Below are 21,170 nucleotides of genomic sequence, written 5' to 3'. Positions count from 1 at the left end.
CCTCATGCAGGGGGTAAGTCACCTTCTCACAGCTGAAGATTAGGAAGAAAATTCCCATATGAAGAATTTGTTCCATAGTTGTCCACAGCCTGTTGAATTTTATTCTATGGTATCTTGCCCAGAGCACCATCAGAGATAAAAGCACTGGGCAGTATCTGGATCTGTATGGTAGCTCTTATTTAAACTGTTAAATATTTCCATCATTTTTTTTTCCCCTTTTCATGATGCATTAGCTATGGCTAACATGGGTATTTACAATGCTGTCTGTTCTGCTCAGCTACAGGCCTCACTGCAGTTGATTTTGTGTCTGTCCCTGCCTGGACTGCTGCTCGTAATCATATAATGTGCTTAAAGACTAATTTGGAATGTCACATAATGTAAAGGTAGCTGCTATTTTTATTTAATGCTGTGTTGCACCTGAAGTGTATATAACTATGTTTTGTGAAGGACTTTCATGATTCCTTATAATTTCTCAGAGCAACACAAAGTTTTGGTTCTAAGTTATAAAATCCTTTGTGGCTTTGGGGTCTGGTTAGCTTTGCAGACATTTCTGTTTAGAGCTTTCATCCAGAAGCTGAAATCTGGATGCTTGAGCTAGTAGTTTTTAGACTCCTATGTTTGGTGGCTCATTGAAGGCCTTGTTATTAGAAACTACTTGTATCCTGCTCTACAGAGCACTTAATGAGCTGAAGCTTCATTTGAGTTGTTTTGATGAGGCTTTTTTGATTGTTTAGGAGTGAAGACAGAAAATATGCATCTGGTTTTAGAGTTTGAAGTGTTATTTCATGTTTGAATTAAAACACACTTTTACTATTTCTATATAACTGGAAATGTTGCTAGTCATGTTTATAGCCAATCAAGAAAAAGCAATCAATAAATTGTGCTCAGATTCTTGAAAGATGGAAGATGAAAGCAGGAGAATCTTTAGGAATACAAAAATACCAAGCACATTAGTGCAACAGTTGGATCAAGTAACATTTGGGGAGAATACTGTGTTTTATGAATGACTAAGAGCCATTATAGCTGAATTAAAGCACAATTTGCCTAAACCAAAACAAAGAAGATTTCAGTAAAGACAAACTAGTGCTGAACCATATAGTCTTTATAGCAATTCCAACAATGTTATGCCTTTGAAAGAAAAAGTGATTTTTTTTTTTTAAATGGAATTTATCTGAGGTAAGCAATAAAGTAGTTCAGAAATGAGAAATTAGGACAAATGGCATTAGATTTTTATAAAGTTAGAGGTATATGGTAAGGTGCTTGAAAGGGTGTGCATGTGCTTACATTCCTGTGTCTGGTTGTGTGCGTTTGCTGATTTTCTTGAATACCAGGGTATTGAGAAAAACACTTGCAAACATAAAAACTAGAAAACAATGTTGCTAATTTTCTGTATTTAATATCCAATACTTACTTATTTGTATTCATTTTACATTTTTAGACAAAAGAAAAATATAGCTAGAACAGTGAAGTAAACCTCATGAAAGCAGTTTTAAATACATTTTTTTTTTTTTTTTTTTGCCTTTTTACTTTCCAATAATTTGGGAACAACTAAAAAGAACCTGATACTGTGAAAATTTTTATTATATTGATTTTCAAACTGCACCCTCAGCACCCAACAATAAATACACAGCTTTGCTTTTCTTGCACTGCCAGCAGCAAAACGTTCAGTTCCAAAGGACTGTAATTCTGTTATAATACAATATTGATAACCTTCTGTGTGCCTTAATTTAATTTCTCTGTATTGACACATGATTATTTTTGCAGTCGACCATCTTTACAAACTTGTAAAAGCTAAAGAATATGTTATATGGTAAGGTGCATGCTCCAATGAACTTCAATGCAGTCAATGTAAAGTAGCCCCAGCTGAGGGTGTTCTTAAAGCAGAAAGCCCCACAGGGTGAAATTCGGGACACAGAGCAGGCATGCAGTTAGATCAAAGGGCTTTGTCTGAGAGCTTGCAAAGGGAGCTCTAGAGTTTCCAAAGTGTCTGCATTATTTCCCAGCCACTCTGTACAGCAGAAACATACTTTTCCCCAATGCGTATATGGTAATCAGCAGCTGTGCAAGAAGAGGAGAGAGGCTGCAAGATTTCATGTACAGCAATGGTGCAATACTTCTATATACCACAGTTTGCGTGTTGTCGCCCCTTGATGTCATGTTGATGACTAAAAGGTAAACCAGTACATTTGAGTAACAATTCAAGAAATCACTGTTACATTTTTCTGTACCTCTGTAGGTGATACTGTGTTTCACACGTAGGTGATTTTAATGCTGAACACAAGGAATGTAAAGAACACTGAATAGTAACTATTAAGCACACAAAATAAAAAAAATGATGCACCTTTAAAAGAAACAGTAACACACGCACCTTTTCATGTTTGTACCCTGATAAAAAGAACATCATGAATTTCAAGTATGAAGTGATACAGTGAAATCATGTCCTGTGAATAGGCATCAATGGTATCTAGGTAGTAGAGTTTGCACCGTAGGTAACTTTCCACCTTGCAAAATAAAATCCTACTGCATACATAGGTAAAGTGACTCCAAATGCTAAAAGTCGACATGCCAGCTGTTTCACCAGTATAAGCTGATATAATGCTGTAGAAGTCAACAGGACTATGCTGATTTTCACCAGCCGAGTATATGCCCTAAGGTGAATGAAAAAAAAAAAAAAATTTGAAACTTCTTTGCATATTTTCCTTGAATTATCAAATCCCAGACACCTCCAGAGCAAATGATACTTTATTACCAAAAAATGGGAAAAAAGGAGAAGAAATTAGCCAAACAACATTAGAGGCTGTTTCAACTTTCTGAATGTTTTTCATTGTAAAATCATCCTGAGAAGTAAAGGTACCAAGACAGATTTTGATTTGCTAATGGATGTTGGTCCGATGTAATATCAATTAATGAAGTTACTCTGGATGTGTCTCAGAAGCTGTCCTCACTGTTCATAGTATTCTGTAAACCTGAACCCACAAGTTTTAATAATGCCTTTTGAGAACGTAACTTATCTTGCAGATTCTGAAACCAGTATCCCGTGAGAGTTACAAACAGGCTTAACTTGATACATATTTTCCGTTAACTTCAGTGGGATTTGTAAAGTGGAAGGTAGGCACACATGGAGTGTCTGGAGCAGGAAGAACTGAATCTTATTTCTGATACATTTCTGTAACAGTATCATGCTTTTCTCCATATATCTCAATGCCACTAAGCGCACTTCTGAACTTTTGTATGAAAGAGTAATGAAGAGAAATTTTGAGAGAAATAATGTTACTAGAGTTAAGATTTTTATCACATTTTATATTACCACCATTTATATAGTATTCTTGCTGATTTATGAAGCTTAAGTATCTTTATATAGACCTGAGCTGCCTGACACTGAAGTTTGTAGACTTACAAGCTCAAATTCTTGGTTTAATTTAACTGTAGTCGGTGGAGTTACAACAAGAGTAAATTATGCTAAATGATTTAAAATACTTTGAAACCCAAATCCTATTTCATGCAATTGTCCATGCACAAAAAAAAAAAAAAAACCAAAACCAAAACCAAAACCAAAAACAAAAAAACAAAACCAAAAAACAACCCACAACAAGCCCAACCAACCTAAATTTGCTGCCTTTATGCTTTTGTTCAGCCAACAATCTTACTTAAAGCCCAGACGGGCAACTTTATCGCTGCTAAAAGCTTGCTTCAGTCACAGGATGCCACACAGACTTGGCCCCTGGCTTAAGCATCTGGAATCAACAGATACCTGCTGGACCTGCTACAAACAAAATAAAGCCAAAGGCAGCCTATGTAATGTTTTCTAATTTTAATTTTTCAGACAACATTCCTCCACTATGTGTAAAATTAGCTCTACAATAGCATTTCAAAGTAATCTGCTTATTCATTTACATATTAAAACAAACAAAAATACCCTAAAGCATAAAAATACTACATCTGCACACACATATTACTCTAGTTGCAAAACTCAGTGTACAGTATGAAGCTTATTTATATTTTTTTTTTGACTGATCTAGCTTTCTGCCTCTCTATGAAACTAGCTTCACTTCAACAACCAAAGTATATACTAAATGCAAATAACCAATAAAGCAGCAAGACTTGACACATTTTTTTGGCAACTACCCTTTCACAGGACTAGTGTGTTTTCATAAGAAATATAATATACTGAATTATAAGAGCAATAATTTAGGTTAATGTCAAATAGATTGCAGAGAAATGTGTCCACATCTTCAATAAACACTGACCCCATTTACTGGTGTCTTGGTGCTGTTATTAACAATGTGTCCTCACAACTACAGTCAATTACTAAAGGAAAGCCGCCTTCTGCAAATACTTTTTGTGGGCAACTATACTCACATGAGCAACCCCTCTCAGCTCTGTGGGACTGCTCAGGTGAGGTACAGCATTCACGTGTTTGCATACTTGGGCCTTCAGACTGAAGAGTATCAAGCTAGTGAGGAAATACAAATACACAGTTACACAGAAAGTAGAAGACAGACATACAGATGAAAGCACCCTGTGATGCTTTCCGGAGTTATAAACAGCATTTCTAAATTTCTAAAAACAGTTCAACTTCTAAGACATAATTTTGAGGGTATAATTTTTCTTTAACTAGAGCATTCAAAGACATTATACTCTTTAAGCTGTTCAAAGTAATGCAGCTAAATATTACATTAAAAATAAAATCCATATAAGATTTAATGGCAGATACGGAGCACTTAAATGAATTGGAATGAAACGGACCATAAATACATTAATCTGAATGCATGAAAAGAATTTATGAAGAAACTAAAGACTTAAAAGAAAGAATAAATGGGTACCTGTGGGCTTGGTTTCAGTGCCAAAATCATATAGCTTTGAGTAGAAGACAGATTCTATCAGAAAAATAAATGACATCTTTATATTTTCTCTATCTTAAGTACTTTGTGGTCTTTGCTTTAACAGAAGTGACTGCATTGCCTGTGAAAGGTGCCTGGCAAAGAGCCCATGAGACTCTTTCAGGCCCTTTTTCAATTTGAACCGGCTCTCATTCCTTACCAAAAAGCCCCACCATGATGTAGACTTCTTTTGCCCACATTGCTGTGACTCTAAGGGGGTTGTAGGAGGGGAGTTCAGTCTCCAGGAAAAGAAATTTTGAACACTGTGGAGAATAACAGCAAGGTTATTTAACAGTGCTGAATGCAAGGAAGATGTCATGGATATTGAATTCTATTTGTTGGAATCTAAATAGAGACAAATGATTCACTTAATATTGACCACCAGAGAGCAATCAAAAGTTTTAGACAGTGCTGGCCTTCTCTGCTTTTAAGCTGGTAAACTAGAGTAATGCTTTTCTATTCAAATTATTATACACAATAGGAAGGAGAATGGGGGGGAAAAGGGTGTAGAATAAAACAAATAAAAACAAAGCTGGGAAACCACTGGGTTGCTAGACATCTAGAGAAAAAAATGAAAAGATGGGTCAATCTTTGCAGTCCCTTCAAGCTCTAATCTCATGACCTCATGACACTGCAGTCCTTCTATCATGTCATGATAGGTAACTTCAGTTCAAAATGTGCATGGCAATCAATACTTTCAGATGAGCACATCCCCACGGAGCTTACATAAGCTACCTTGTACAGCCTCACACCCACAAACTTCTTGCCAGCCTCAAATTTCTGATGTACTTGTAGTTGCAACCCGTGGTTACAGCCACCTTTGTTACAAGGGACTCCAAGATAAAATCCATGCAAGAAATCATGATGGATTTTGGTTCTTGCTGAAAAAAGATTGAGAAGCACTTCTTATTGAACTAGCACTCTTCAAACCCGGGCTATATATATATATATGTTTTTTTTTTTTATTCTATCACCAATGAAGGGTGATCGTTTGAGATACATCATGATCCACTGGGAATAAAACACTTTGTGTTTTCCCACAGCATGTCCAGAATTCACAGTCATCCTTTTTGTCAACTGAGAGAGGTCTCTTAGGGGAGTTCTTACAATGCTGCTGTTTAAAATGCAAAGAAGTCAACTGTCACAGAAACAGTAAGCATACTGACCTCTCTAGATCCTGGAAAGACTTTTCCTCAAGAGGATATATTGGGGGTTAAGGTCTGTCTGTGCCTAGTACTTCTGCCAGGGATCTGTACTCAGAACTGCCATAACAAAAAGCAAAGAGACTGTCTACATGCACCCAAGTTATCTTGAGAGCTGGGGATCCTCATATAAGGAGGAACTGTCTCATAGTTACTCTGCCTCATACTGGAAAGAAACTTCTCCCTGGGAATAGTGAGCTCAGGGAAGGGGAAGAGGGGTAAGCAGTAGGAGGCTGGCATTGCTAGTCTTGTTTGTATCCATTAAAAACTTCCGTATAACAGAAGCATCACTGGCTGCTTTTGTAAACGTGTACATCACAGACAGTTGTCCAGGGATCTTCTATACTTAGTAAATCTTCTGAATCGAAAATTCTTTGGCTGATCAAACAAATTATGTTCAATCTAATCTATTTTAGCTCATCTATTTGATTCAACCAAAGAGTGTAAAAGTAGCACATACTTTGCCTTATTGTACTGTAGTATTTCCCAGTTCCTAATGAGAAGCAAGGAAAAGCTATGGTACAAATAACTGGCTGCCCGCAGACTGGGTGGCTGCAGAATTGCAAGGTAGAAATTTAGCTCACAGCTTTATAAGCAGCTGTGGAAGTATCAGGAGGGTCAGATACAAGTGACAGGTAATTAAGTGTCACTGCAGTGAAAGGAAGCAGGGTGTTGACATGTTGAGGAGTAGACTCCTCAGGGTTTCTTTCACAGTTGTCACAGTAGGATAATCTGGGATAAGGAAAGGACAGCTTGAGTGGCCGGGTGATCTATTATGTATTTAACAAATGCCAGAGAACTACTGTGTAAAAACAGAGGTTCCCCATCCCTGGAACTGTGAAATTTGTCTCTGTGAAAGCCTAGTTTCTCACGCTTAATGGAAGGACCAAAACTAGCTGCTTTGTGCCAACACTTACCCAGCCACCCACACACATGGTCTAAACACAACAAAATGCTACACAGGCCTTACATTCTATATTTTTGGAGGTGGCATAACAATAGTTAATGGTAGCTCTCAGGTTAGCACAGCTCAGTAAGCTCCATTCCTGCTGTACAACCTACAAAAAGACTGTTTTTTTGCATGGCAGATGGTTTTGCAGTGTTAGACTGGGTGTTGGACAGCCTTGCCAGGCTCTCAGGCTTGCTCCGGTAAGATGGTAAACCACCTGGACTGATCCAGCAAAACTTACATGCAGATAATCTTATCAAAATCCAAGTGCTCAAAACCATGCCATTTTGGATTGCCAAAGGATTTTCAGTTTGCGGCAGGAGTCAGCTTGCAGTGCACAACAATATTGCACACTAAAGGACACTGCTAGTGACCCTGCTGCATAAGAGCTGTACATTCTCTATGTCTGCAGCTGAACAACAGGCAGTGTCTGTGTGCCCGCTTTAATCTGATTTCAAGCTGTCTCAATTTTTTTTTTTTTTATTTATATATATCTACACAGAAAAACCTCTAGCTTCTGCAAAATCTGATTTAAAAAATAGAGCTGTTGCTATGTTAAAAAGCTGCACTGGAACTCGTGACTTGAGTTGGTATAATAAGTATCTGGAACTAAAACCCTGTGCAAGTCTTGCTTTATCATCTTATGCTTATTAAAGTGAATGATAGGAGAAAACAAAACACATGGATAAAAAAGTCTTCCCCCTACACTTATACGTAACTTTTTCATATATTCAAGTTCACTTGCTAAAATTGTCCTGAACTCTCCTAATCTCTGCCCATTTTCTCTATCTTTGCAGCACTTCACAATTTTCTTCCCTCACCTAGCTACTCAAAATTGATCCTAACATTCAAGAACTGTTTTTTTTTTTGTTTTTTTTTTTTTTTTGTTTTTTTTTTTGTTTTTTTGTTTTTTTTTTAAAAAAAGGGCTGAGGATTTGCATGACATGGCATATTTATGATACATAGAATAAGAGGAAAGGCTGCATATTGTAGAAGGTTAATTACAAACTCTTTAGGAGTAATTGCACAAAGGAAGCTGTCAGCCTGTGAAAATTAATTTTCCATTCAGTGGCAGAGACAGTGCTCTTTGGCTGAGTTTAACATGAGCATGTCAATGAGAGCAAGTTTTCATGTAAACACTAGAAAATGTGTTTTTTTCTGGCAGGTGGATGGGTTTAAGGTACAGAAAGCTAAATAGTGTGGATACAAATTTAGCTCACTCAAAAATGGACAGAGAGCTTGTAACTTTTACAGCATATCCATGTAGACATCACCAAAGTAAATCACAAGTTACACATTGCCTGTTTTCCCTTCTTTCAGTCAAATACTATAGGTTGCTTTAGTGCAAATGAACATTAAAATGGTAGCCAGAATAAATTCATACTTGGATGCTTTTCTTCTGTAAAACCCTACCAACTTCTTAAGATCAGTGAAAAAATACCAATTTCAATGCATATTTAATACATATTGTTTGCATTTACATTTTTCACTTTATAAATGTGCTCCTTTTCACTTATCCCAACAATATTTTCCCAATAGTTCCTTAAAATCTCCTTTGTAATCTTTATTAAGTGTCAGGTTTTTTTGTTTTTTTTTTTTTTTTTTTTAGGAAGTCAGTATCTTCTGTCTGATCTTTTTTGGAAACAGAAAATCTACTCTACCACCATCACCCAGTATCAAAATATCCATAGCAGAATCTCTTCTTACTTTCTCTAGCCATGCAAAAGTCTCATTGACATTGGGCTGGATGAAGCTCACAAATATATTCCAGCACAGATAAAACATTTAATCTGAAGGAAAAAATGCCATATGGTGAGGGAGTTTTGGTTTATCTTAGCTGTTTTGCGCAGTCTTTCAATTAAGGCTGGAAATTTGAATATTGCAGAAGGTCTCAAAGGACTTTCTTTAAGTCGAAGCAAATTTTCCACTAACTTTACTCACAGCAACCTAGGGATTTTCTGCCCAGAAAGCAAAAGGCTCATTTAAACATGGTGCTGGCTACTATCAGCTTCCACTGAACAAATAAAGAACTGACAGCATCTATCTGGCCTTGCAGAATTATTTCTGAGAACAAGTTCCTATTTTGATTCAGTTCTGTTTGGGTGCCTATCACTGTCTGAATTAAAAACATCTACATAATTTTTCAGTTTTTTTTTTTTTTTAAATGGAAAAATGTCAGTTTCAAAATTTTGAGTGTTACAGCTAAAAGAATGATTTTAGGTGGTTTCTGCAAGAACCTAATGAGCCATTTTTTGTATTATCTGTGCACACTACTCCTAAGTGGTGTTTATGGTTCTTATACTGTGTATATATTGCATACCAGTATGCAATACTTGCTAAGCTTCAAACTAAAGGGAAGAAATAATACTTGTCAAAAGCATATTGTCAGTTCATATGTCCACATCTTTCTTACTTTAATGGCCTCGTTCATTTAAATCAATGAGAAAGCTTCTTATCATTTTACATAAATTACTGGAACTTGATGGTTACAGAGTCTGGTCCAGAAACTAGAATTATATGACAGCCATTATCTAACTATTTGCAAAACAAAGAGATATAATAAAATAAATACCTCACAAGTAAAACTCCTATTTGAGCTGTACAGCCTGTTAGACTGTTAAAACTGTAGTCATGTTTTTCCACATCTGAACTGTACTTGCGCAAAAAAATGGGTATGAAAATGAAACTTGGAAAGTTAAACTCCTAAAATCCCATTTACTCTTCCAGAGATTGTTTCTGAATTTTTTCTTCATGGAAATTAATCTCTATACTCCAATACTTAGTAACCAAAAAGAAGAAAAAGTGATAGCTTATTAGCAAACAGTCAGTTACTGAATATTTCAGTATATAACATGTTATTATTCTCTGTGAAAGTAAAAATATATTTCTTAAATTTTTCTACACAACTGCAGTTTGGAAGAACTTTTTTTCTAATATACTAATTTCAAGAAAATCATTTATACATTAAGAGAAGTGTGAAATCCTGTTAACATAAAAAAAGATCTTGGTATTTATCAAAGCAGTTTGGTAGCAATAAAATAAATATGTTAGGTTCCTAAGCTTGTGATCAATTCAAGCTTCAAGCATAACACAACAAAATCACTCTAATAGCCTAGTATCTTCTAATTCACATTGTATATAAAAATCAATCTATTCCTGAATCTACTACGTAAGAAAAATACTAGCAAAGTGGTTCTACAAAACAGAGTTCTTAGAATAAACTTCATCATTATTCAGCGGTGTCTTATACATGGAACATAATTAATTTATGTGGCATTTTAAACCAAACTGTGTGGTTTATGTATGATTCATATACATATTTGACAACTGATGTGTTTTCAGCTGTGAGTCAGATAAGTGCTCCAAGTTTGTTGGCTAAAAGAACAAAACAGCATGTTTTCTCTTTATTTTCCATACTAAAGTTAGCCTAATACCTAACAGCAAAGAGAGTCATATGTATAATAAAACTTGCTTCTCAAAGACAACGAGTGAACCTGTGAAAAGTAGCATGGCACAGTATTTTCTTCCTATTCAGCAAAACAACCATTGAGTGTAAAAACCACATAAGAGTTATGATGCTGGATACCACCCCCCCCACAGAAGATGTTCAAATGCTACAACTTACTGATTCCTTTCCTGTAAAAGGTTCTGTACACATAGCACCAAATTTCAATATTTTATAACATGACGTTCTCACTTTTTGGTGTGTTTTAGGACAGAAACAACAGAGAAAGGTACTCTAACATTTACCATTGTGGACTAATAGGCTGAAAAAAACCTGGAGTGTGGACACAACCTACACAGAAATATGCACAAACCCTACTTTTAGAATTTTACTTATCACACAGAATGCAACATATGTTTATGCAAAAATAAGGGTAAGCAAGAAGGTGCACAAAGAGATTCTTTTTTAATCATTGGTTCTGGGCTGCTGGACTAAAATAAGCAATACTTGGTAATAGGGATGAAGAGGACACTGGCAGTGTGTAGCTATTGAAAATTTGGAAGAATCTTGTTGGAAATAGCACCTGTGAGTATCACTGAAACCTGTTTCCATAAGGGAGCTGAAGGAGAACTGGAAAGCTAGAGTGAGCGTGGAGACAGGGTGAAGAGAGAAAAGGGCTGCTCTGGATGTATTGCTACGGTTCAGCGATTAGCACTTCACTAGCTGGCTTTGGTGATCTTTTTCCTTGGCTATCAGGTCTGTTTTTCCTGCAGAATTACATAGTAGTGATTAAAAAAATAAAAAGGTTGGTTGGACATAGAAATTGCTCCTTCCATTACTTAGAACACCCTGTTCTCTGCTGAGAAGAGCACAGTGTCTGGTTGTGGGTGCTCTAGGAGCTAAACATCTATACTTATTTTTAATGTGTTTTTGCTATTCAGTGGTTTTTAGCTGCTGTTGAAGTGCTCCTGTAGAACACATATAGGCATAGTTATTACTAAGAGGAATTGCACTCTGCTGAAGTCCTATTTAAAGGATGTATGAAGAGTTTTCATCACAGTCTAAACACCCGCATCAAGGAGCATTTTCTTTTTCATATATACAATTCCTACGTTCTACATATAGGCACTAATGAGTAAAGGTACTCAAATACTAGAACTATACCAGTAAAATAAAAAGAGCAAGGGCATGGGCTTGAGCACAGTCCCACAGTTGTATGTACTGTCTAATTATGAGCATGATTCCTGCCATGATTTTAGCCAGTGCCAGCACTTTGCCCAGCCAGAGAACAGGCTTTTGCAGTTTACCGGTGTAAGTGAAGCCCCACGGTTTGGCAGGGAAGCCTGGAATAAGAGCAAGCCTATGGCATGTCAAACGGAATTTCTTCCTAAAGAGATTTTGAAAAGGAGGTCATTTGAAAAGTTGTTGGTCCTTTGAACCTAGGCCCTTGCTACCACAAGGAGCCCACTAAATAAATCTTTTCCCTCACCCTGCCAAGACAAAACGTAGATTTCTTTTTTTTTTGTTCCCGCTATTCCCATTGGAAGGATGTTCCAGAACATGACCATTAATGCAACCCTTCTCAAGCTGTTCTCCTGAATAACCCCATTCATAACCTGATCCTATATTAGACAACATACAGCAAGACGCTGCAGAAGCTCTGCTTCTGATTCCGTAAGCCAGACCCTGCTTTTCTCTGCTGCCCTCTGAACTCTTCTTCTCATACTACTGGTTGGGAAATACTGCTCCAGTGGCTAACTTCCTTATGATTTCCATATTCTCATTAGTTTTGGGGCCAACTCCAACCATTGGCCTAAAGTGTTCTCTTTCCTCCTTTTTGTTTTATCCTAATAATGGAAGTACATTCAGCAATCATATTCTCTCTACCCTTTGCTTCGCTAAGCTTGATACAACAAGCTCTTCTAGCATGGAACAGATGCACATTTCAGTCTGAGAGTTTTGATCCTAATTTGAAAATACTCTCTCCTCCCCTACATATTCACCCTGTGGTAGTTGCTGGAGAGATCTGGGAGAGCTCCCTGACAGCTGCTGGAAAGCCACACCAGCTGAATGCCCTGATAAAGTACGTACGCTGGCTCGGCACTAGGTAAAATGTGGAATGTTTTTAAAAGTGCTAAACTGCGTAGAAAACTTTTCTATTTGTTACTGTCGCAAGGTTCTCCTGAATTTTGGCTCTGTTTGTTGTTCTAATTAACGTCTGAAAATGGTTAACAAAAATTTCACTCAGGCCCATCCTTTTGTATGAATGTTAAAACCTACTCACACTCAGACCCACTGACCCATGGAGGAACAGGACTAGGACAAGACCAGTGCAGTGGGTTCACAATTTCCCCTTGGATGTAGGAACAGAGAAAATGACAGAGGCAAGGCCAAGATTAGAGAGTTAGCTGCCATGACCGCTCCCTGGCTTTCAGCTTGACGCTCACAGAGCTTCCAAAATTCTTGAGCTATGCATCTGTAGTATCTCTGTGGGCAGATGCCTTGTGCATGCTCTTGCCAGGCCTAATTTGCAACTTGTCTGTTCATGCTGGTAGGTTTTGCATAGGCATCATTCTGGGCATGAAGAAAAGCACAGGCCACTGCATGCATGCATGCAAGTGATCCTTTTAAAATCTAGCTTATTTAAAACAGACCTAATTTAACCATATGTTGCATACTTATGTGTCTAACAGCAACAAAAAGCTTTATCCAAGAGACAGATAAGATCCACTCACTATCTTAGCAATGGATCATCTCTCTGACAGTGCAGATACCTGACACAGAGCTAACAGTGAAGTTTGCCAGAACAGCCAGTCTATCACAGGACTGAGAGACCTGCCAGGGAGACGACGACAAGTCCCTGTGCCACAGCTGGGAAAATTATATTGCTCAACTCAGTGCTAAGGACCTGCTTCTGCCAAGCATGCTGTGAATGAGGATATAATGCTGGCTCACTAGCTAGACAAGATGAAATAGAGATGAGGAAGAGAGAAGCCTGAGGGACTATCATAGGAGTAAGCAAAGCTAGCTGCCTCACTTATCATCAATTATACTGAAATAGTGTATATTCATGGTTTTATGGTAAGGGCTAACTCGTTGGACCAATATTTTCCCCCAGGTCATATCCAGGTAAATGCACTAACGTCATGCGAGGGAACAGGTTTAATGGATTTAAAATATTTCTTTTTTCCCAGTACAGTATTAAAAAAATAAAAGTTTTTTTAAAAAATACTGAAAATATATTTTAGTTAAGGTAAAAATACTAAATATAAAAATTTAATGTAATATTTAAAATAACTGTGCTACAAAGGCATGTGAATTGCTTAGTTATTTTGACATTCAATAATGGCACATTAACTCTAGTGGAGAAGCACGTGCCAGTATACCCACATGGTGGTTTAGGAGAGAAGCTCATGCATTTCTGCATAGAAAACAAGTCTGCTTAATGAATGACATCTGAGGGATTTTGCAACAGTAATGTTCATGCACTTGTGATGCATAGGGGGTTGTTGCAGGTAAGGCAACGCAGTATACAGCATACAGTTTAGCACAAATACATATCTGTGCTTATTACAGGTATAGAATGCTCTGCTTCTGAACTGGAAATATTTTTTCCATTTTCCTTTTTGGCAGACAACCAGAACAGGTTGAAGGCAAAACCTGTATTGTTTTTCATCGGTTCTGCTCATGTCTTTGAGCTGCATATTAGAAAATTTGGAATGAGATAAAGAAAATGTGCTTGCAGTTGTTTCCAGAGGAGAATGATGGGTTAGATGATGGGCTAGAATATGCGTGGATCTCAATGCAAACTGGCCATTTGGAAACTGAAAGTCTTTAAAAACAGGGCTCTAGAATTTTTTTAAAACCCTTGTTTTTTTGCAACGTGCATACAAATGTAGCTAGGTAAGAACTCGTTTGTGTATGAAAAAACCTAAATGTTGAGACATTTATTATGATCACCATCACCACTGTTATGTTTATAGAGCAATGAAATAATAAAATAATCCATCCAAATTTTCAAGTGAGGAAGCACCTGCATATATGCTATGAATGAACAGTAGCTGGATGTATTAATGCATGTATCAGTTCACTGCAGGCTGCAGAGATCTGATATTTCAATGCCATTCTTTAAATATCACTGTAAGAGATCACATCATAATGATAAAAAGTACCAATTCATGCTTCAGCAGCTAGAGAGAGAGATTGCATCATGTTTTGGCAGAGACTCGATCATCCTACTCCACACTGGCAGCATCCAATATTAAAAGGATAAAATGGCAGCAAAACCAGTCAGCAGCTTCTCTTCATCTGGAGTTTTCCCAGGTAGATGATAAACAAAACAAAACCAAAACAAACATAAAGCTGCAATGGGAGTGGATCAAAGCCCTGGCCCTTGTGTTGCTCTGATGAAAGTAAACTAGACTGATTTCCTTGGATAAGCACATCACAATCCCAAAATAAAAGATAAGTGCATAAAACCTCCAAATAATGATCTTCGCTAGAACAGCTATGTGATTTGTATGGAACAGTGGCCTTGTCAGCTACACGTCTTGTTCATTTATGGTTCATCTTCAGTCAGCATTATGATGCATTCATCTGACTGGAGGTTTGGCTGGATGACATGTGAGAGTCCAGGTTCTCCTTGCATTTCTCCAGATCATGAAAATACGGGTGAGAGAGAGCAACATAGGCAGATATTCTCTTGGCTGGATTGAATGCTAAGCATTTCTGCAAGTATGAAAAGAAGTTTGTTTTAAATAAAATATACAGTTAACAGTGCTAACATTGCATATATACATTAATGCATGCCACCTTCAATTTATGATCAGTATGAGACACAACAGGGTCTCAGTAGGTGCTGCATGATAAGATAACCATCCATATTAAAACAAGCAGTGGGGTCACAGTACCTGAATATGGCATCCTCAAAGCTAATAGAAAATAACAAGTTAGAAAATTCAAGTATTCATAGTTTAATTAATCTCAGAATTTAGGGGTTTCTTTGAATTCACATGCACAGAACATCTGTCTCAAAGACCGCAGGGAGCAACTATTCATGAACAACTTCTGAATCCCCTCAGTGTTCAATGCACTGTTCTTTTGTGGTTATACAAACATAAGATGATATCATAAGGTATATTTTTAGGCTCAGCATTTCTGTAATCATTGGGTCTTTGACTTTTTAGCCTTTATATACTAATGTTTTCTGTTCAGTTTCTCTGTTCTTCCTAACTGTACTTTGCTTGCCTTCTTTCCAGATCCTTATCTCAGCTTTTGTCCAGCCAGCACTGAAATATCTCCCATAGCCTTGTGTTTTATACCTCATTCTTCTCTTTTCCTTCATACACCTCCAAATAGTATTCTTCCTACTATCCTTATCTAACCATTTCCTACTTCTACTTTATTTTCTTGTATCAGAATTTCTATCATTTTACTTCTGAAATTTAATTCAGCCACTTCCAGTCCTACTCTCCGCTCTCATCTATGGCTCCCAGTTCTTGTCTCTTTGCCTAACAGGAATGGCTTCCCTTCCCACCTCACCTTCTAGGCCTAGATATTTGTCTTCTTTCTTCCTCCCATCATGCCTCACACTCACTAAGGTCTCTGCCATATTTTATTCCTTGTTGTTCCCAGAATCTAATTCTTGTCCCACATCTAAGCTTTTATTTCCAGGCTGCCTGCAAGCACAACAGATGTGTTTCTGCACTATCATTTAAAGTGTCCAGATGTCGTCCAGATTACTGCAGCTGGGAGCTGCAGTCATAAGGACAATGGAGGATGATCTGCTGTTCTGTAGAGATAATGTTGGCCAGAGATGGCAGTTCCTGAAGGGATGCAGAAAGTCTTTTAAGAGTTGTACTGAGCCCACTCTACTGAGCCCATGTGAACCAACATCTTTTAAAGACTTCCAGAGAACAAATTTAGCTAGATTTCAACAGGCATGGTAAAAAACAAACTGAGGTGAGGCCGTTTGCTATATTTCATTCCAAGACTGAACTCCAGGGCTGGGATTTATAACATATCTACAAAAATGATTGAAATAATTTAATTGAATTCAGAGTTACGAGTTGTACCAGCACAATTTGTTTGCTTCTGTTCAATCCTGCCATTTATAAGAGGCAACAATTGGTGAATTCCAAATCTCAAGTTTTCAGCATTCAACAGAAGGCACACAGATGTAATCTGCCTCTACAGCCCATTTTCTGCTTTATACTGGGTCCACTATACCACAAAAAATGGTAGATCAGATTTTGTACTCATGACAGGCTTATACTATAAGAATGGCTGAATCAGTGGCACAACAGTGCTCAGTAATGAGGATCTAACTAGAAGGTCTAAAGATAGGTCAAACAGGTACTTTCCTAACACAGATTCCCAGTCTCTAGCTGTTCTCAGCTCTGACACCTCTTGAGCCAAAGGTGGTGTCTTTATGCTGATGTTTCACAAATTTATATGAATTTGTTTACCTACTTTTGAGCTTTTCTTTAATAACTCCATTAAATAGAAACATAAATGTTTCTTGGCATGTTGCATGCACAGTGGAAACTATCAGTCATGTAGCTTGGAAAACAACAAATAGAAACTCACAAGAAGCAAATCTTTCCCCAGTTCATCAATATCTGGTACAAATTTTTCAACAGGTTGTGCAGGTCTGGAAGTGAAAGCATTTCTTGGAAGGGCAACATCATTAGGCCAGTCCTCTTCTTCTGGGAGTCCAATTACACTGTGAAAGGAAAAACATAATGTTAGGTCTGAATATTTATGCAGTCTCCCCTTTATATTGATTATACTCAGTGGCAGTTATAAGTCCTTTTGTTTAAAAGAGATTAACTGTATAGTAGTGCGCTGATCTCTGTGAATAGAAGCTGACGAGTCTAGGCCCTCTGTGCTTGGTAGAAATCATTCTGTGGCCAGCACAATTTTCTGGCCTAGGTCTCAATATTCTGAGTCTTTTTGTTGAAAAAGGGCTGAGTGCTTTGGAAGAAAGTTGCTCGGCTCTCAACTGGATGGTGCAACATATGTCACTACAGGATGATTAAAAGCAGTAAGTTTCAAAGGGGAATTGCATGCAAGGATCTTTATTCACAAGAATAGGGACTAAGAGAACACTGTGGGTCAAGATGAGGGTAAGGCAATAAAAGAGATGTTTCATAATGCTTCAAAGCTATGTGCAGCAATTGTTGCCCAAATTTAAACAATTTACTTGCTTCACAATACAGGGTTTAAAGTCTCAATTCAGAAGTGTCATAGGACTCGAGTGTCTATGTTTTTACTTTCAATTGTATTTTAGTTTTTCTTTCCCTTTAATAGAATATTTATTTTTATAATTTTTTCCTTTATTATTTAAATTCTAGAAGCTATTTATACGTATTAAATAATCACGCTAAGGTTCAAAACCTAAATAAATGAAATAGTAGGTAAACTTCTAATGACGGATCATGTCTCACACATTTTGTGTTTCAGTGGGGTCAATATTTGTAGGGTTGAAATGCCAGTTTCTGATAGAAATTCTGGAAAAGACCATACATTACTTGTCAGGTTTCAGGGAAAATCAATTTTTACAGCCTGTAAAATCGAGATTTTTAATGGAAATGCTGACAGTATAAGACAAGAAGGAACATGAGAAAACCTCACTGAATACTTGGGCCTGCTCTAAGCCCAATGCCACTAGGGAGCAGCATTGACCTTTCTTCTTACTGAGGTTGGTAGTAAGACTGGGTGAGGCCATGGGCCAAACACTTTGATGTAAATCATAGGTTATCTCAGGGAACTTGGTGGAATTACTCCACACCTACCTACATGGATTTTAGATTGTGATCTGGCTCACCTAAAATACCTCCAAAAATTAATATGTCCTCAAAACAACAGCATAGCTAGAAGGGCAAAGCAATTAAAATCTCAGACAATTTAATTTTACTACATCTGAAGATACCACAGTTCTTGGGAAATGATAAGTTCAATCTGTATGAAAAACTGAATTTGACTTTTATCACCACAGGTATGGTGGGGGTATGGGGCAACTACCTTGTCTACAGTGAAAAAAGCCATGTGATTAGCTGTCTGAGGATCTGGACCTGTATTACATATAATACAAATAGCACTGTAAGAAGATGGGGGAGTTAAGTATTTTAAATAACAATGAAGTTTAACCTGCCATTCAAATATGTTTTTTTTAATGTTTGCATGAGAGAGCACGAACAGGGCAGAATAGGCACAGGCACAGGCAAAGCCAGCAAAAAGAAACAAGGAGGCAGCCTGTCAGACAGGTAGGGTGGACAAGACCAATAGTGGGAAGGACAGACATTTTTAGTTACACAGTCCCATAGTACTCCAAACTCTTAATAATGAAAGTCTGAGGAGATGCCCTCACTCTGGTCTGGTAGCACTACCGTTTCAGCGACTAAGTTTGGGAGTATCTCGGATGAGTTTCACCTCCTGCCAAAGGCTCAGGCCCGGTCTTGAGAAATGCTGAGTACTTTCCACTCCCATGGATCACAATGGGAGACGAGTCCGCTCAAACCATTGCAGTGTTTAGCCTGAAATCTATGAGGATATCCCACACGCTGACGGTGTCCTTGAAAAGCAGAAAACTGTTTTGGGCCACCTCCAAGGGATTTACCCTCAAATGTGGTGGAATTTTACCTGATGCAAATCAGAATGAACGCAATGAAATCAGAATGAAAGCAAAGGTAGACCACAGCCCCAATATCTGAAAGAATGAATAAGTCCAGATTGCATGAAAATCCTGAAACTATTTTATGTCCAAATTAGTCTGCAGAATGAGTCACTACTGTAGAAAGAAACAATCCTCCTACAAGAAGAGCTATGCCTAACTATAGGGGGTTCTCCAGCTGTGAAAACACAAAATAAACGCTATTTAGTATAACCCACCCCCGAACACAAGAAAGACACTTTTGAATTATTTAAAGATAACTGCACAAAAGAAGCAAAACCAAACTTTAAGTAACTTTTAGATGTGTAATAACAAATTTCTTATAAAATTAGTATGGCATTTTCTCTTCTTCTATGAATTATTTTCTGTACAGGTAATCTTGGCCCCTAGGGATGCAAATATCCCTGTTGGATGCTGCTGCTAGCAGCTATGCATTTAATCTTAGCCCAGTTAATTTTGATTTTTCCCCTTAAATGTCATAAATGAATAAAAATCCTTAAAAAAAAACCACAGCTATATCTTTTTAAACTATAAAACATGTTGTATGTATCAAAACTGTCTTCATTTAGTAAAGCAGAATATTATAGGACTAAAGAAGTAGCTTTGGCAGAAGAAGAAAAAGCAAACTTTAAGGACTGATTTTTCAGGATTGGGCAGGAAGAACTATTCAGTGCATGACAAATTAACCACGCAAGTGAGTCACATACACTGGCATGGTGTGCAGGAAAGGGAAGTCAACTGTGTCAAATCAAGACCTGCAATTTAGGAACCTCATATTAAATAATGAAAATGCTTAGAAACTGATCTGTTATGATTTGAGAACTGGAAAAATGGTTAAACAGAGAAATTAATTATTTGTTCTGTTTAAGCTCTTCTCTTTAGAAATTCTACTATCTTCTCTTAGGAGTATCTTCAAGAGAATAATATTTCAGCCTTTTTTCTCTCTCTCTTTCTCTTATTTCATCTTGATCCCTAGATCCTTGCAACCCCTTCATATCAAAAGGCAAGACAGAAATGCAGAGGCAAATGGGCATTCGTTCTCTGGAGTGGGACCAGCCTTATGTGGCTTTGATTTCCTAACTACATGATACTTGCATCAGATCTTAAATTTACATGGTTCTTATGAATTCAGAAGCATTTCTTGCTTCAAAGAGTTTTTACAAGAAAAAAAAGATATAATCCTACTTAGTGATCATATGGTAATATTAATAACTTAATTTTTCATTTTTTAACTAAGAACATATTTTGAAAGAGAATTATTCTACCTCAGAGAGTTTAGAGCCTCCCCACCTCCTCAACGTATTTGATACAAACTACAAACTCCTAGAATTGTAAAACGGTTTTAAAATAATGCCAATTAGATAATCTCCAGCAAAGCACATGTTAAAATACTGATACTCCTGTTCTGCTACCTTCCTGGCCAAAATATGGATTGTTAATCATTTTAACAGGCTACATAGTATATTTTAAAAGCTAAATATTTTCTTACGTACAGACATCTTTTCTGCAAAGAAGCTGTTGGTAATCATCTTAGAGATTTGCATTTAATAGCAATTTTAAAGTATTCTAATGTTTTTTTTTCTGAAATACACAAAGAAATTACTGAAAAATAAAACCTCTGTGTTTGTATATGCGAAGAGAATCTCTTGGATCTAACTGTGTAGGAATATGCATGAATGGGACATGCATAATATGTTTAAGAGATTTAAAAAGCCTGAAACAGAAGTCTCTCATAACTTCCTGATGATGGCTGTTAGTTCTGCAGAACTATATTCCATGTTGCTTCCTCCTCCCACTCTGACACAGAATACACGGAAATATCATGTTGCATACGGTAGCAATAGGAAATATGTTCTAGGAATATTTTGTTCTAGTCACATTATTCCATAAAAACATGGCAAAGAAACCTCAAAGTGTTTCAATGTTAAACAGATATTGACATAATGCAACTAGTTATTACTTACTCAAAGATTTTCCCTAGCTGATCAACATCTGAATTTCCACGGAAGAGTGGTCTGAA

At 37.1% G+C, this 21,170-nt stretch overlaps 1 protein-coding gene across 4 annotated transcripts in view; it reads right to left on the bottom strand.

Annotated features, from left to right (window-relative positions):
* Positions 1–1,563: 1,563 nt before the first annotated feature.
* The window catches only part of CDK6 (cyclin dependent kinase 6), a 142,696-nt gene continuing 123,089 nt past the window's right edge, over positions 1,564–21,170 (bottom strand). For all 4 annotated transcript variants that reach the window (XM_042801771.1, XM_042801774.1, XM_042801773.1 and 1 more), the window contains exons 6-8: positions 21,115–21,165; positions 17,065–17,200; positions 1,564–15,204 (exon numbers count right to left, since the gene is read on the bottom strand). In XM_042801771.1, coding sequence (XP_042657705.1) covers positions 15,058–15,204; positions 17,065–17,200; positions 21,115–21,165 — 334 coding nt within the window. In that variant the 3' untranslated portion in view covers positions 1,564–15,057. The remainder of the gene's footprint in view (positions 15,205–17,064; positions 17,201–21,114; positions 21,166–21,170) is intronic.

The sequence above is a fragment of the Tyto alba genome, unplaced genomic scaffold (assembly GCF_018691265.1).
Source record: "Tyto alba isolate M040663 unplaced genomic scaffold, T.alba_DEE_v4.0 Super-Scaffold_38, whole genome shotgun sequence".
Lineage (NCBI taxonomy): Eukaryota > Metazoa > Chordata > Aves > Strigiformes > Tytonidae > Tyto > Tyto alba.
Note: the sequence above shows the minus strand (reverse complement) of the source record. Positions and strands in the feature narration are given on the sequence as shown.